This window comes from Aythya fuligula, chromosome 12 (genome assembly GCF_009819795.1).
Source record: "Aythya fuligula isolate bAytFul2 chromosome 12, bAytFul2.pri, whole genome shotgun sequence".
Classification (NCBI taxonomy): domain Eukaryota; kingdom Metazoa; phylum Chordata; class Aves; order Anseriformes; family Anatidae; genus Aythya; species Aythya fuligula.
In genome coordinates this window covers 21,406,421-21,423,169 of record NC_045570.1, presented here as the reverse complement: position 1 = coordinate 21,423,169, position 16,749 = coordinate 21,406,421, and the positions used below count along the sequence as shown (strand labels likewise).

Here is a 16,749-nt window from a genome sequence, read left to right as displayed (position 1 = left end):
GTGCTTCCTTAACTTATTTAAAGTGACTGAGATTATCCTAACAAGGTGGTGGTGACAAAGAAAGAGTTCAGGTTTCCTGCTGTTAACACCTTCTGGGTCTCCTTTGCACCAAAAGAAAGGTAGACGAAGAACTACACAGCAGGGCTGCACAAAAACTGAGCAGAGAAATGAGCAATATATCTCATTTCAACATTAGGGCTGAGTCCCAGTGCATGGTGCAAAACCCAGCAGAGTCACACCATGGTTCTGATGTGACTGGGAATTACATATGCAGGCAGAACAGATGCCTTCAGCATAGGCAGCGAGGGAAAAACCCACTACTCCCCCTGAAAGAAGCAAGGTACCAGACAATACTTTACCTGCTACAGCACAGACAGGGAGGCACCAACAAGCTTAGAGGTCCAGTCCCTACTTTTCATCCAGGACAAATCCTCTCAAGAAGAAATTCCAGCAAATTCTTGCTCATGAAATAAGCCCCCAAACTGGGCGTTGGGTCAGAAGCCGTTAGCCATTGGCTCACAGAGAGGGCTGCTCTCTCCACCCAGAAGTGCCCTCTCCTCCCCACTGTAACTTCATTCATTTCAAACACCTGAAACATGCCTGCACATTAACTCTTTCTGGGGGTAGCCTACAGAGGGACACAATTTTGCTTCTTGGAGGCCCTGGGCTACCACTCTTCTGCATCACTTCCCTCTGTCCTCAAAGGGGAAGAATCCCACAAAGCAGACCACAGTATTCCAAGCCCTAGCATCTTGTAATGAACCAAGAGAGAAGTGTTGGACCCTGAAGTCTCCAGACAGAATTAGTATGTCCTGCTTGCCTCAAAGGCCCTGGACACCCAGTGTACCAGCTGAGAAAGTACAGTTTATGGCATCACTTATACACAGGGGACATCTTTGTCCATAGGCTGAAAGGAAGCAGACCCTTCCATAGCAGGCATCTGTGAGGCACCAGGAGCTGAAAAGTTAAAGGAAGCTCAAGTTGCTTTTATTGTTATTGTTGTTTGGTTTTGTTATTGTTGGAAGGCCCAAACAAACTCTTCATGAGGGCAAATAACACATATGATGCAATTAATTCTCCACTGATAGTACTGCAAAGCACAGATGACACCATTCCCAGAAGGCCCTTTTTTCCTTAGAGATGTAAATCTGTGCTTTGTCCTTTGCCTGCTACAGGCCTGGGGGAAGTAAGAGGCATCTGCTCCCTCCCTGTCTTCCAAGGGCTGCTCCCTGCCACCCTGGCAGCAAATGGCTGGAGATCAAAAAGTTGGTCAGGGACAAGACGCATCCTGCTAATCCCCTGGCAAATGGACTGCTGATACTATTGCAGAGGCCAGCGGTCACTGTGATTTTGTCTGTTCATACCCACTCTGCTCCTGTGTGTGTGTGAATGGGCGTTCAGCACATGCCCACTGCTCCACCAGCAATAAGGCTGCACCTTCCCAGGTGCTAACTGTGTGTGTCCTCTCCAGCCCAGCGCTGGGGCTGGGCGATGCTGCTGGGGAGTCATGACCTGCTATTGGCCACAGTGCTGCAATGGGGGTGATGGGGGCCAGGGACTCTGGTGCTGGAGACAAGCTAGGAGATGGTGGGTTGCAGCCAGTGGGTCTGGGCAGAGACCCTAGACCCAGGCTGGCTGGCAGGCCTCCCACAGTAGCCATGCTGGGGGCTTTGGCCATGGAATAGTGCCTTTCAAAAACATTTGACAGAGAAATGTCTTCTGTGGAAGCTGGCTGGATTCTCTTCTGTCAAGAGCCTCACAGTTCTGGATTGTTTCTTCTCTCCTTTTTGCTGAACCCTGACATGAGCAACATTCAGAAGCTCAGTCATGCCCTCTCCAAGCACCTATGGGTACCTTTCTTGCTTCCCCCAGCCAGCCCCATTTCTTACCATGTTGCAGCCCTAACAGAGTTAAAAGTGGTGTCAGGAAGCTTCAAGGACGCTGCTGCCTGTTCTGCCTAGCAACAACCCTGAAGATGATGCAACTGGAGCTCTACCTGACATCCTGCACACTGCAGTGGAGTTCAGGGGAGGGCATGATGGAAGCCTGCTGCCAAGAGAGAAAAAAAAAATGTGGCTCTGGAGGCAGAGGTAGACTCAGTTATGTAAGGATGAAAACCTGGCCAGATAGGAGAGAGACACAGTGCAATGGGATCAGTGGGTTTCTGCTGCTGTTGCTATGCCCTTCTCCTCTCTCTGTATGACTCCAGTCCTTTTCTAGATGATCCAATATCATGCAGCCCCCCTACCCCCACCCCTTGTGCTATGTGGAACAAAGGAACAAAGCATGAGCACACAGCTCAGCACTTCATGTTCCAAGTGCAAGGTCCTGCATCTGGGCCAGGGCAACCCTAAGCACAAATACAGGCTGGGTGCAGAATGTACCGAGGGCAGCCCTGAGGAGAAGGACCTCTTGCAGCACAGAAAGCCAACTGTATTCAAGGCTGCATCAAAAGTGGTGTAGCCAGCAGGTCGAGGGAGGTGGCTCTCCCCCTCTGTTCTGCTCTCATGAGACCCTATCTGGAGTGCTGTGTTCAGCTCTGGGGCCCCCAGCACAAGAAGGACATGGACCTGTTGAAACAAGTCCAGAGGAGGGCCACAAAGATGACCAAGGGTCTGGAGTTCCTCTTCTATGAAGACAGGCTGAGGGTGTTGGTGTTGTTCAACCTGGAGAAGGCTCCAGGTAGACATTATAGAGGCATTCCAGTACCTAAAGTGGGCTATAGAAAAACTAGAAAGTGACTCTTTATCTGGCAGTGCAGTGACAGGACAAGGGGGAATGGCTTTAAACTAAAAGAGGGTAGATTTGGATTAGACATTATGAATAAATTCTTTGCTCTGAAAGTGATGAGGCACTGGAACGGGTTGCCCAGAGAAGCTGTGGATGCCCCATACCTGGAAGTGTTTAAGGCCAGACTGGATGGGGCTTTGAGCAATCTGGCCTACTGGGGGGTGTCCCTGCCCATGGCAGGGGGTGTGGAAGGCGTGGGGTGGGGGTAATTAAATGATCTTTAATACTTCTTCCAACCCAAATCATTCTGTAAGACTTTGATTCTGATTCTCCAAATACAGGGACGCCTGCCCTTGTACAGTGCAGCAAAAGAGGTGGCCACACTCTGTAGGATGCATTACTACCAGTAAGGCAGTTTGTTGCCCTCTCTACCCCTCCAGCCACTTGCTAGCCCCTACCATCTGTTCCTCTTTCTCAGCTGCTCTCCCCTGCAGGTCTTTTGTTGCATACTTCTTCATCTCCCTCTTCTGTAGTTTCAGCAATTGGCCTTTGTCTCTTCCCAGTGGAAGAAGAAACTTGGTAATGGCTTCAATGTTTCTTTGGTACTACCTTGTTCTGATTGCCCAGAGGTCTGTTTCTGTGAAGAGAGTCCAAATCTAGATGGGCAAGCAGTTGCTTCTTCCTGGACCAGCCAGAGTTACGAAGGAGGACTGAGAAACAGCTGCTTGACGAAGGCATGAACTCAAGCATCACTGCACTGACAAACCTGTGTCTGCATCAGGCTGCAGGCACTTCATACACCGGTAGAGTTTTGTGCATGTGCTCTGCACTCTTTTTTCAGGGTATACAGCTCCAGGGACAGACACTTAACCAGTACTCTGCACAAAAATTAACTGGCATCAATTACAAATCACTTCAGTAATTATTTCCTCTTGCTTTGCTTTTCTTTTCATCAATTTCTGTCCAGTCTTTTCTGACACTGGCATAACCCTAACCATTCAGGGGTGGTCTCCGCAAGTATTTGTGTAGCCTAATCTCTGTTTAGTCATTTCCAGCTAAATCTGCTTTTAATAACCAAGTATGTGATTTTTCCTTGTTAATCTCTCACTTAGATAAGCAAATAGCCCTGGAGACTCCTTGGTTCTGGTGAATTTTGCGACTGTTTATTGATTCCTAATATTTACATATATCTATAATATCTACAACACTGCAGAAGCTCTCCTGAAATGCAAGGGACAACCCTTGTCTGTTACAGGTCAGGTCACATGAGCACTCTGAAAACTGCACAAATTCGTAGTTAAATCTGCCTTGTGCATAGACAGAGCTGTTTTGCCAAACTTGCATATATCCACATATATTAAACCATCACAATGGTTGTGCCTCCAGCAATCTTAATTGTCCAGCATTCAGCTGAAATTGAGCACAGCATTTCTTTGCAGAATCAGGGCAGAAAATTAGCTAAAAACCAAAAACAACCAACCAACCAACCAACCAAAAAAACCCACCACAAACTCAACCTCCCCACAAAACAAACAACAACAACAACAAAACAGCTAGGTTATACAAAGCTGTGCAAATATTTAGGAGCCAGAAAGACAGCAGAATCCACAAAGAGTGACTCAAAGCCAGTAACTAGTAACTCCAAAATATATAGTACCTACTTTACCTACCTGCCTGTAATTAGGATGAATTTTGATTTGACCTCAGAAATATAAATCTGAAAAGTATGAAAGGCAAATTGCACAGTCTAGCTAGAGACACCGCATTCTGGAAAAGTAGCCTGTGTACAGCAAACGTTTTGCGGGGTGCTCTGGTGCCCTTGTGAGCTGAACTCTGGAAAGGGGAGCAGCGGCTTCTGGGGCCTGTGTGATCTCTGCACTTCTTTTGAAAGTGGATCAAGGTGACTCACACTGTGCATGCACATGGGGCATTTCAGTGGGGACAGCGATACTCTGGGTAGTCATTCACATTGAGGCTCTTTGTAGAGTTCTCTTATGCAGGCCTTGGTCCAGGCTGGAAACAGGTGCCTTAATACACCTGCCTTAATGAGTGTTAGCTCCCACCATAGCAATTCCTCTCTGTTAAGAAAATTAGAGAGTGTAAAGACCAAATGCTTTCATGTCCATAAGGTCTTGTGGACCTCTTGTAATACCAATGTCTGCAACTGCAGTGCCACAGCTTGATGCTGGCTGTGCTGCGCAATCTGAATTTCTCTTCCTAGCCACTGATCACTGTAGCACTGGGGAAGGGAAAGAGTCCAACAATCATGAGGGACTGTGCACTGCTCAGCCTTGGCCTTGAATCCATGTGCAGGACACTTGCAAGTATGCTGAGAAAAGCAGACCTTCCCCCAAGTTCATCGAGCATTGGCAGCACTGATGAACTACAGGCCCGGCAGCCACAATGAAGGACTTGCAAGTCCTCTTACAGCTGCTGCGAAGAATGCTCCACACAGCATAAGTGCTATTGGCTCCAGCGTGCAGGCACTGCAAAGAGAAACACCTTGCCAAGCCTTCCTTTTTGCTTACATCCAGGCAAATGTTGTGTAAGTGTTTGAGTTATGACTTCAGATACTCGTGCTGTTGCATGGTTTGTTGAGGCAACTGCACCCTGGACGGCCTTGAAGCCAAGAGGGCAGTGACCAGCCAATGGGAACGGGGTGGAAAGGGGCATGGTGGCCCTGCAGGGCAAGGGGACACCTTGAGCTTGCAGTGAGTGGGGTGGGCAGCACCAGCCACCTCACTTTCTTACAGCACGGGCAGGTCAACACCTCTCATGACTGAATTTGAGCCCCGGTGATGGAGGCCTGCCACCTGCCAATGGATCTGCTCCAGTGACAGCTGCTCTTCTCCTTAGGAAGAGGTGGAGGCAGTGTGTGGGGAGTAGGGGGTGGGGGGAAGCATTTTTTGTGTGTGTGTGTGTGTGTGTGTGTGTACATACCTAAATCACATCTCTTTTATGTCACATTGAGAACATTGCTTCCTGAACAGCAAACAGGGAGACCAAAACACTCCCCTTCTCTTGACAGATTTTTTTACAAGGTTGCAAGTTAAGATGCCTCCCTATTAACAAGCTTGAAAGTTGTGAATAGACACCTGTTCGTGCAAATGAAAATACTGTGCTCCATCTTTTTTCATAGGTTATCTTTCTAGAGCTTTCTTTTGCTCTAGAAAAGAGCAGGGGGGAGGGGAGGGAGGGGGGAGAAGAATTTCTTCACATGTCCTACATGTGACATTTCTGTTTATACACCCCAGTGATGTTAGTTTTTTTCGCAACAGGATGACATTGTGGACTTGAGTTCAGTCTGTGATTCACAAACACCTCCAGTTCTTTTCTGCAGCACTGCTGCATCGTCATCATCGTGCTGAGCTCATTGTTCCTGTGACTATTTATTTATGTGGGACAGTTGATAAACCTGTTTGTGGTGTTCAGCAGCCATTGTGCTGCAGGTCCCACCTGCCTCACGCTGGAGAAATATGAGGCAGCTCACAACTCACCCTTTCTGCTTCACCCTCCAAGTTCCCAGGGAGGGCACTGAACCAGGTCAGAGCTCTTCATCCATGGCGAGCCAGGCCAGGCCCTTCCCACCCCTTAGCGCAGCAATGACATCAGGGTCAGCCAGAAACAGAATTGGGAAAAAAAAAAAAAAAAAAGGAGGGGGGGAGGAGGAGGGAGGAAAGAGGGGGCAGGGTTAGGGAGAGGGAGAGAGAGGGAGGCCAAAGAAGAGATAAACATTAATACAGGTGCCCTGAGTTTCCTGTAGCTCTCTTCTGTTGGTGGCTACCCATTGCAGTGAGAGTAGGAATCCAAAAGATGATGCTGACCAGGCTCAGCTGGTTTACCAGCTGTGATAATTTGAGCATGATGCAAAGCATTTTGTTAACAATTCTCAATATAGCAACATAAATGGAATAAGATTGACTCAGTTTTGCAATGCCCTGAAGTTTGTACCTCACTTGCTGGCAGCAAACACTCTAGTAAAACACTGATGCACCACCAGATCAACAGTATTTCCCAGCTCTATCTTTCTTGGAACAAGTAATTCCAGCACATCACAAAGTCTAAAGACAATTTTGACTCAGGTTGCTGGATGACCAGCACAACACTGCATAAGAAACACTTATTCCATCCCTTCTAATTACCCATAACTTGGTTGTTCATATCCCTTTCACAGCAGTTAACAGCTCTACTAGGAAAAATAGCATTTCCCATAATCCTAAAATTATAGAAAGGGTTGCTAACGACTTTTAAGCTCATCCTGTTTACGGCAGCAAGGAGGTCTTAGTTCTAATACATGAACATGAGTGATGAAACACAATCACACCAAAAGGCATGTGGCACGTGCAACAGTCTCACTGATGAGCATCTGCAGTCTCCAGAGCTTTTGTTCTAGGCTCTGCAACAGCTCCTCATTTCCTAACTTTACATCATCCTACAACTCTTTTCCCCCATCTGAAATGGGGTTGAACAAGAAGTTATTTTGTTTTGCTTCTCTCTTATCTCCAAACTAGGTAACTTTTAAGGCAAGTTTGCAGATACCCTGTCCTTCATGGAATAGGGTGAAATGGAGAGGATGGTCAGTGCTGAGTCTGCAGTACTCCAGTTTACAGGCTTCTCGCATTATTGGGCTACAGTCTTGCTGCTGCACATCGCCAGGAAAGGCAAAGGGCAAGGCAGACAGTCATTTTTCCATGATTTAAAGCACCGATGTACTCAAGTCTCGAATGCTGTGTACAGGTCTGATTACACCGAGGGTGTAGGGGAGCAAGAAGCGTCCAGAGAAGGGCAGCTACTACCGCAGCGCACGGTGCAGCTGCTGTACCAGGAGAAACGCAAAGGGCTGCGACTTCTGTTTAGAAAGGGGACAGAGGGGCGGGACAGAGGCCTGAGGTGGCAGACGAACCGAGGGCAGGACGCCTTCACCAGCGGCCGCAGCGCAGGAAAAGCGGAAACTCGTGGAAAACTGCGGGCTCGGCTGGCAAGAGGCGCAAGACGGCGCCTTCCGCGCGGCGGGTGGGGTTCGGGGCCGCGCCGCCACCAAGGGCTGCGGGGAGCCTCGGCGGGACGGGGCCGGGGGAGCCGCGCCGAGCCCCGGGCGCGGCGGGCGCCTCCCCCAGGCCGCGGCCCGGCCCCGCGCTCCGCCCGCGGCCCCCGGCGGGGCCGCGCCGAGCCATGGCGGAGAGGAGCGGCGCTCGCGTCCCGCGGGCGGGAGGCACCGGGGCGGGCGGGCGGTGAGGGGCGGCCGCGGGGGGCCCGGCGGGGGACGGGGCGGGACGGGGCGGCCGCGAGGGGTGGGAGGGGGCCGGCTCCCCCCCCCCCCCCCCTCACGCCTCTGTCTCTCCTCAGCGCCGTGCCCGGAGCGGGGCCGCAGGGACCGCCGGGGAGCCGCGCCGCCGCGCCGGGGCCGCTGGAGTGCCGCCGCTGCCGGTACCTGTGCACGGCCAGGGGTGAGCGGGGCCGGGGGCGCGGCGGGAGCCGCTTCTGGCCCAGGCGGAGCAGCCGGCCCGTCCCGGCCCGGCGGGGGGCTGCTCCCGAGCGCGGGGCCGCCCCCGGCCCGGCCCCAGCGCGGTGCCCTTCCCCTTGCAGCCTGCTGCCAGGTGGTGGGAGCGCTGCTCGCCGCGCTGCTCCTGGTCTGCGGCTCCGTGTCCTACGGCTCGACGGGAGGATACACGGGCGTCGCCAGCCTGGGGGGCATCCACTACTACCAGTACGGCGGGGCGTACAGCGGCTTCAGCGGAGCGGACGGGGAGAAGGCCCGGCAGCTTGACCAGCGTTTCCACCTCCTCAAGCTGCCAATTGCGAGGGCAGCGATGGCCGTGGGAGGGTCTTTAACGGTCTTCTCCTGCCTTCTCATTTTGTTTGGCGTCTTACGGGTACCGTGGCATTTTCCAGCATGGCTCCTGCTTGAATGCACCCTAGACGCAGTGGTAGGCATTGGCTTGGTGCCTGCTCTGTACTATTTCTTCCATTATCTGCTGGAGGTTTACAATTCGTCGGTGTGCAAAGAGAGAGAGCAGCTCTACCAAAGCAAAGGCTATCAGGGCTTTCGGTGCAGCCTACATGGGGCAGAGATTGCTGCTGGCCTCTTAGGCTGCACAGCTGTCATGGCCTACCTGCTTAGTGCTGGCCTGGCTGTCAAGGGGTACAGAACAGTTCGCAAACTGAAACAGAAGCCAGTACAAGTCTATGAGCTTTAGAATTATTCCTCTGCTCTAGTAATGCTCAGGATTTTTGCCAGCCTTCTTACTGAGGTGAAACAGCACATTTTTCTTGCTTGTTAACAGTGTATCCTTAATGCTACAACAGAACACACACAGAAACAGTATAGTTCCAAATACAGTGAAGCCAAGCTATTCAAACTTGGATTTGCATTGTTGAATTATTAGTGGACGCATTGTCCCGTGGATTGTCTTCATCTGGCTGCTCTCTTAGTAGAGAATGGCTGTTGTTGACTCTAGCAAGCTGCCTGCTTTACAGGTAGTGCTTCTACCCCCTCTCTCAAGGTGGCTTGTTCTCCAATGAGATCTTGCTACAAGCAGCTGGCAAGTCACCATAAATAACAAAACAGGAACAAATAGATTAATCAGAACAAGTTAGATAAATATAAACATCAGGTGCATATCTGTTTTCTCACAATTGCACATCTGAATGACCATTCTCACCTCTTATACTGGTCAGCCACTGAAATTGGAAGAGAGCCTTCAATTACAGCTTTGATGATACTCCGAGTCCGGTTATCTCAGATGTGCTCCAACAATGTATTTTCTCTTAGCCACTGCTAAAACCATTTTTTTCTTTAGCACATTTGGTATTGAATGCTTCAAGGCTATGCAGTCAGGGAGCATACTGTGCTACTCTTCTGGAGAAATCTTTGCTTATAAATGTAGATCATTGAAAGAGAGGTTTACTTAACTAGGCTCTAGGTTTCTTGCTCAGTCTCATCTAGTACTTTGTGTACTAGGACATCACTTACGGGAAAATGTAGTACCCAGCACCTTCCTAAAAATAAGATAGCTGATGTTGATAATCTCCCAGCAGGTATCAGGTAGCACAGCTGGTATCTGTCATGGACACACAAGATTGAGGGAACTGGGCTCGTTTAGCTTGGAGAAGAGAAGACTGGGGAGACCTTACTGTGGCCTTCCAGTACTTGAAAGGAGCATATAAACAGGAAGGGAAGCTCCTGTTTTCATTTGTAGATAGTGATAGGACAAGGGGGAATGGTTTTAAGCTAAGACAGGGGAGATTTAGGTTAGAAATTAGGAGAAAGTTTTTCACTGAGGGCTGTGAGGCACTGGCACAGGCTGCCCAGGGAGGTTGTGGATGCCTCATCCCTGGAAGCATTCAACACCAGACGGGATGCAGCTCTGGGCAGCCTGCTCTAGTGGTTGGCAACCCTGCCCAGAGCAGGGGGGTCGAAACTAGATGATCTTTAAGGTCCTTTTCAACCCAGGCCATTCTATGACTCCTGCTAGTGATCAGCTTTCCATAGCTGAAACTTCTACAAAGGACCTGTGACTTTCCACTGAGCTCTTAAACAGAGCTCTTAAAGCTAGCAATAAGGCTGGTGGTTGTGGCAGCTAATTATTGCTTCATATAGGTCTCTTGGCACTAATAGGGCAGTTTGAATACGGCATTTATATTGCCATCAGAGAATCCTTAAATAACCTTACAGAACAGTGAATATACTCAGCCTAATTTGTGACGTCTTCTTTTCAAACTCTCTTGGTGAGGGCACCCTTTTGTACGGAATGATCTTCTATAAAAGCAAAACTGTTATGTACAAGTTGACTCCCTGAGTTGGGCTCATCAGGGAACAGCTTTAAAAGCTCAGAGAGGTGGTTTAAGACATGCATTGTTTTCAAAACATTCCTAATGTGTAAGCTGGGAAAATGACAAGATTCTGATCTTGTATTATTTGTAAGCACATAACGATGAAATGTACTCTTAAAAAACTGTCGTTGTTTGGTTGTGTTTTTATGGATTTAACAGGGGAAAGAAAACTAGCACCAGATTCAGATAATCATGCCTCAGAATGAGATGTCATTTCAGAGCAGTGCCCACAATGTGCATTATTTATATGAATCTGGAACCACCACTGGTCTCACAGACCAACTCTGCCCATATAGGAAAACCAAAAATTAAGAGTCCACACTACACCGGAATTGTGTGCTTCGTCATGGATGTATCCACAGGTTAACTGGCACTAAATCTTCACAGCTTCTGAAACTATGGAACACTGCTGGAACCAGAGATACAAAAGTAAAACATTCTAAACAGTAACACTCCAGGTACTTCTGGGTTTCTTTGATTTCTCCATTCTTTTAGTAGCCAGATGCACTGACTGTTTCAATGCAGGGATTTATGTGAACAGTCCACTGTGGTCCTATTGCTGATTTTGTTTTTCTTGCTGCAGTTACTTTTAAAGAGCCGTACAGTACTATTTACAGCAAGTTCACAGGCAGGATTCCTCTGGTAGGTTACAGAGAGCTGCCTAATATTTGGTATTATGAATTCCACCCTCACAGTGTTCCGCAAGTAACTTTTGTATGGAAGGCTGATGAGTGGAAGCACCACATAGCTCAGCAAGGGGGACCCTACAGCATGACTGTGGCTAGCCACAACTATGTTTGTCTGAGATATTGCACATGTTCCCTCCAGTGCAGTAACAGAATCAAAATATATAATTAGACAAAAGTAAAAATCTTTATTGCTAAATCAGCTGAAAAGTTGATGCAAAAATATTCTTCCTTCCTGAACTGCTCTATACATCCAAGTAAAGAATCAACAGAATAGTGTTTTCCAGCAATGTTATTTGCCTCTCCAAAGCAATACACACACAGGCCGCTGTGCTGAAGGTGCATTCATTGAACAATCTACTCCCATGTACAATAAGAGGAATAATTACAGCTGCATGCCAGAGTGAGATACATAAAATGTTTTCCTTATTAAAACAAAAAGCATGAAAAAGATTATTTTATAGGCAGTGTGCGTGCTGCAAACATTTTTTAACGTGCTGAGTCATGAGTAAAGTTTAAAAAAATGGTAACATTTTAAAATGGAATAAATGGGGAAAAAATACACTTGAGTCTTCAGGCTACAAGGGAAGAGCAGACAATGGCTGCACAAAAACTGAAGAGGTGAACCTATAGCCTGTAAAATGGCCCTTTGGCAAGTGAGGTGAAAGCCATCACCATTCAGGAATGTAGAAACCTCCTGAAGTCCCAGGGCTTTAGCTGTGGCTTTAACATCCTGTATACTAGAAGAATTTCAGGCCTCAAAGCAGCCTTTCCCTGAGTCAGGGAAATAATTACTCCTTCTTGGATTTTACTCTCACCCATCCAGCTGAGGATTTTGATCAGATTCCAACAATCTGTGGTGCTGCTTCTACGAGGCCCGATTCAGGTACTTGGAGCAACTCTGAGGCTATCCCTTGCCCTTAATACTCAAATTCTGACCAGGTGCCACTGAATATAACCTTTATTGGTTCCTTTTGCTGAAGCCTTTCTGGACAGGACAGGGCAGACAGGTCAGTGTCTTCAATGCAACTGTTCTGATTGGCCATCATGCTCATTAGGGCCAGAACTATTGAAAAGAGATACGCTAACTCACCAGCCTAACTTGGCTATGGCCACCTGGAACACTGTAGGTCTGGCATTGGTCAGTAGCGACAAGAGAGCCTGATGACCCCAAGTCGAGAACCTCTACCGGAAAGCCTGTAAAGAACGAGAGGTTCTTAGTGATGTGGCTCAGTGGAGATGATGCCATCTCCAAGAGCCGAATATGAAGTTCAAGGAAGAGACCTGGGAAAACACTTTCTATCCTCAGCTATGAGTCCTTCACTAGATTTTCTTTTTTCTTTTTTTTTTTTTTTTTGTATGTGTTCCACCTATAGCAGTGCTCCTCAGAAGCCTGAAATGTAAGTTGATGTTATAAATATGAAGATGACAAAGGAGAAGTCTCTAGAGAGGCTGGAAAACAAAAGGGGTTAAGTGCTAGGGATTCAGACTGGCAAGGATACACTGGATTTTCTACAACAGTGCAAGAAAGAGTCCTGATTTGCATTAACATCTACCACTCTCTTAAGTGCAAGGTTTGTCACAGTCTTATTCAGAAAGAAGAGTGTATTTCTGCATCAATCCCACACTGAACAGAGACTGCTTTGCAGCCTACTCAGCTAACAGACACTTTTGGCCTGGGCACACGTATTTGGTGACATTACCGCCAGTGAAGGAATTAAAAGTTACTGTCAAATATATTGGGATGAACCTTTTCTGCATACTTAAAATGAAGAGAACCTGAAAGAGACTTGGGTTTGTCTGTTATTTCTATGCCTGGAGGATTCAAAACGTTGTTTCTACGATTCCAAGAGTAAGCGTTTCTCTCCAAGTGAGGCAGACATTTTAAACAGAGTCAAAACTCAGGTGAGTTTAAACTTTGGAAAAAAAGTGGGGTTGTTTCATGATTACATTGTAACTACCACAAGGTATACCATAAGTTGCTCTCATGCATGGTAAAAACACATTTTTTTCCCTTAGTGAGAAGAAATTCAAGGAGCTCTGAAATCTAAGTAAAACTCTATTAGATTTTGTCAAAAGATCTCTACTGTCAAAATCACACAAGTTGTCTGCACAGTATTTCCTTCCAATCAGGGCCTGAAATTGATAAAAAAAAAAATATACAACTCAAGCCCCTCAGAGCTCCTGAGAAGAAACTTTCACATTTTTTCCATAAATACAATAAAGAAGAAAAGGCACTAACCCACATTATAGCCAGGATTATTGCACCACTGACATGACAGGGGAAGCTGCTGTCCAGCTCTCTGCCAGCTAGGGAAGACAGATCTGCACACGATGGGGGCTGCGGTCTTTTCACAGCACTTACATGAGATGATGACATAAGCAGCCAACTTACACCCTGCGCCAAAAATCTTAATGGAACCACCATGCCTCTGCCAACTGTAGACTGGGCAGTTCACTGTTAGTGGGACTGTTTAAACATCTCTTCCCCACTGCTGACAAAGTTGTTTTTAAGGTGAAAATTTGTTCCTTTTCCATTGAAAACTAAGCAGAAACAAAGATGCTTTCACCTTGCTTGTGGCCAAATTGGGCACATACCACGTAACAGAGGTTGCTCTGGATTTGCACTGACTCCTACTTTTAGCTGCAAGCAAAGATGCTGTGGCTGATAATAAAGACAGTGCAGTTTATGTTGGTGGGAAAGAACATTGAACGCTTCCCCAGCATATGGAGACCAGCCCAACTGCTTGCTTGGCTAAGAGCAACACGCCACTGCTTACACCTTGGCTTCCTCTTAGACTGAATACCTCACTAAAACAAGCAGGAGTTCATGGTTTCATGATGTGTCCTCTGGATATAGGAAGCCTCTACTGTGAAGCATTTGTGATGGAAGTGGACAAGTTGCTGAGCTGTGTCTGTGCTCTGCAGCTAGAAGCACTAGCTCTACATGTTACCTCAATCACTAAGTCCAGAGCTGATCTTTTCCATGCCCCATGTAAAATGCATCAGTAGACAACCACTTATCACCCAGCTTTGTGTTTTTTCATTCTGCATAGGCTGATCCTATTATAATCCTCACTCTACCTGTACTGGTGCTCATCAGAACACCAGGACCCTGAGTCCTCTAGTGCCCTAACAAATACCCACTGGGAAAAGTTCCCCCCACCTGCTGTGGACGGGGATACTGGAGTGCTCTCTCCCCTGGCCCTAAGTAGTAAAGTGCTGGGCTGAAGGGGAACAGAACAGCTTAAGTGCAATCAGTAAAAGTGCTTGCAATTCATGTAGGAAACTGTTCTTGGGTCAGCTTCATTGCAACTGGCTGTATTCTTTCAAGGAACAATGAAGTCAGGTGCTGCCAGGAGGACCTATGTCAGAAATATTCACAGGACTCCAAACGCTGCATACTGTCCCCTCAGCAGCTAACCCCCCTACCTCCCTGCCCCTCTCCCCCTCCCCCCACCCCCCAGCATATTCCAGCTCCTTTCCAGCAGAGCTGGCAGAACCTCAGGGTTCAAGGAGTAAGAGGCAGGTGCTGGAACACCTGCCTTCTTACTAGTGTTTGCACAATTTCTGGACAGTCCCCAACACAGAGCTCAGCTGCTGATCTGAATACTCACAGAACAACAGACTACAGCAAAAAGTGGACAGCCCAAACCTTAGCACTACCAATTCTCCCTCCATTCCATTAAGGAAGCAGCAGACGCCTGTACTCTTTGCAGATCCCAGCACTCTTTGAAGAGCAAGACAGCCCTTACAGGACAAAGCTTCCTGGGACAAACAATGTGGGGAGCAGTACTTGAGGGGCTACAAAGCTGTGTCAAACTCATCTGGCAGAGCCACTGCAGATTCCTCTTTCCGCTCCTGATCTGCTCCATTCTCCTGGTGTTGCTTCATTTGTTCCTTCACTTCCTCCTCCAGATCAGGTGGCACCACAAATTGATCCTCTGGCTCCATCTGGGATGGAGCAGCAAAATAGCCTGTCTTCTTCTTGGGTGCCTCTGTGGCTACTTCGATGAGGTTAAGGCTCTCTTCCAAGGGCACTATGGAGCCATTGGAAAGCTTCTTTCCATAGAGACAGCATGTGGAAGGAGATTTCTGCAGTTCACACTTTTCCTTGATTGCTCCCTGTGCAGTGCCACTGTTTACACTGTTCTGTCTCTGAATGAGGAGGACAAGCCCAGAGTCATCCTCTGGCCCTGGAGCAGAGGAGCTGTACTCTAAGGCAGGAGGGTCAAACTCCAGGCCCTTTCCTTTACAGCAGTGGATGTCCACCTCAACCTCCACTTTACTGCCATTTGTCATCACACCTTCCACAGGCTGTTCATCATCACTATCTAGGCCATTGTCAGACTGATTACTAGAGAAGGTGGCACTGGAAGGTTGGCGCTGAAAGATACTTAAGGGGGGCAAAGGATGTAGACTACAACGTCGCTCTTGTCGTGGTAGCAAGCTGCCATCAAGACCAACAGCATTGTGCTCATCTGAAGCAGTAGAGCCCACCTCACTGCTAACCTCAGAAGCAGACAGTTCACTACTGAACTCTGAAGCAATTCCGCTGCTAGATGAAGGTGTGGCTGGTTTGGTGGTGGTGGAACTAAATCCCCCAGGGCCTGGAAGAGTGATGCCATGCATCTCACATGTGCAGCTGTCCTCACTGATGTTCAGACACACCACCATTGCACCTACATTGTCCTGGCAACCATAGCTTTGGGCTAAAGTGCAGAGTTTCTTTGCAGCAGCTAGTGGGTCATGTAGATGGCGCACAGCTGAGACAGCCTCTGTGTAAGAAAGGTATTCCCAGAGAGCTTTGTTCCCTAGAAGTAGCAGCTCATCTTGTACAGTCAGTGGAATGGAGCTGACATGTGGCTTGGGCAGGATCCAAGGATGCAAGTATGTGCACCCTAGCATCCGAGTACAGCAAGTCACACCATTGACCTTATTGTCCTGCAGACAAGAGAAACAAAACAGTAACATTAGATCCACTATTAGATCATTTGGAGAGTCTTGCCCCTGCCCATAAACTGGTTCAGAGCATTGAGAAATGCTAGTATACAGGTACAGTCAGTTACAGTACAGAAGAAAGGGATTAAAGGAATTTAGGCCAGGAACCACAGCCAAGACTTCCCTGCTGTTTTTAAATTAATTTCGGTGTTCTTAATTTCTGTTGTTAGATGTTGCTGCTAATGATGATTATTAAAAACCATCAGAGAACACATGCAGGAAATCTCTTCAGACAATAATTTCACTTACATTTTTCAGAATCCACACAGACAGTTTTTAAATCATTTAATATGCTACATTCATTCCAGTTACTGTTAGTCAGTATGCTAAGGAATATAGCATCTCACAGAACTGTAACACATTAGCAGGGACAATACTTTCATCAGACAACTCCATAAGCATTATTATTATTATTATTTTTTTTTAAGATCCACTGTTCATAAAGCTAACATGACTGGCACTGATTTCTCAGTTTTTTTGACTACAGATTTTCCAGTTC

General features: G+C 47.6%; 2 protein-coding genes across 2 annotated transcripts in view; one reads left to right on the top strand and one right to left on the bottom strand.

Moving 5' to 3' along the window:
• The first annotated feature begins 2,603 nt into the window (after nucleotides 1-2,603).
• On the top strand, nucleotides 2,604-9,964 carry MARVELD3 (MARVEL domain containing 3). Its single transcript, XM_032195816.1, has 4 exons — nucleotides 2,604-2,682; nucleotides 3,264-3,309; nucleotides 8,077-8,177; nucleotides 8,317-9,964. Exons 1-4 carry the CDS (start codon nucleotides 2,604-2,606, stop codon nucleotides 8,925-8,927), a joined length of 837 nt encoding a protein of 278 aa, XP_032051707.1. The 3' UTR covers nucleotides 8,928-9,964.
• A 4,755-nt stretch (nucleotides 9,965-14,719) lies between these two features.
• PHLPP2 (PH domain and leucine rich repeat protein phosphatase 2) overlaps nucleotides 14,720-16,749 on the bottom strand; it is a 28,370-nt gene continuing 26,340 nt past the window's right edge. The window contains 1 exon segment of the mRNA XM_032195815.1: nucleotides 14,720-16,193. Coding sequence (XP_032051706.1) covers nucleotides 15,054-16,193 — 1,140 coding nt within the window. The 3' untranslated portion in view covers nucleotides 14,720-15,053.

Coding starts and splice junctions, on each gene's coding strand:
- MARVELD3 (XM_032195816.1), top strand. CDS start 2,604: ATGACCAAGGGTCTGGAGTTCCTCTTCTATGAAGACAGGCTGAGGGTG. Junction 2,683..3,263: donor CAACCTGGAGAAGGCTCCAG/GTAGACATTATA, acceptor CCTCTTCTGTAG/TTTCAGCAATTGGCCTTTGT. Junction 8,178..8,316: donor GTACCTGTGCACGGCCAGGG/GTGAGCGGGGCC, acceptor TTCCCCTTGCAG/CCTGCTGCCAGGTGGTGGGA.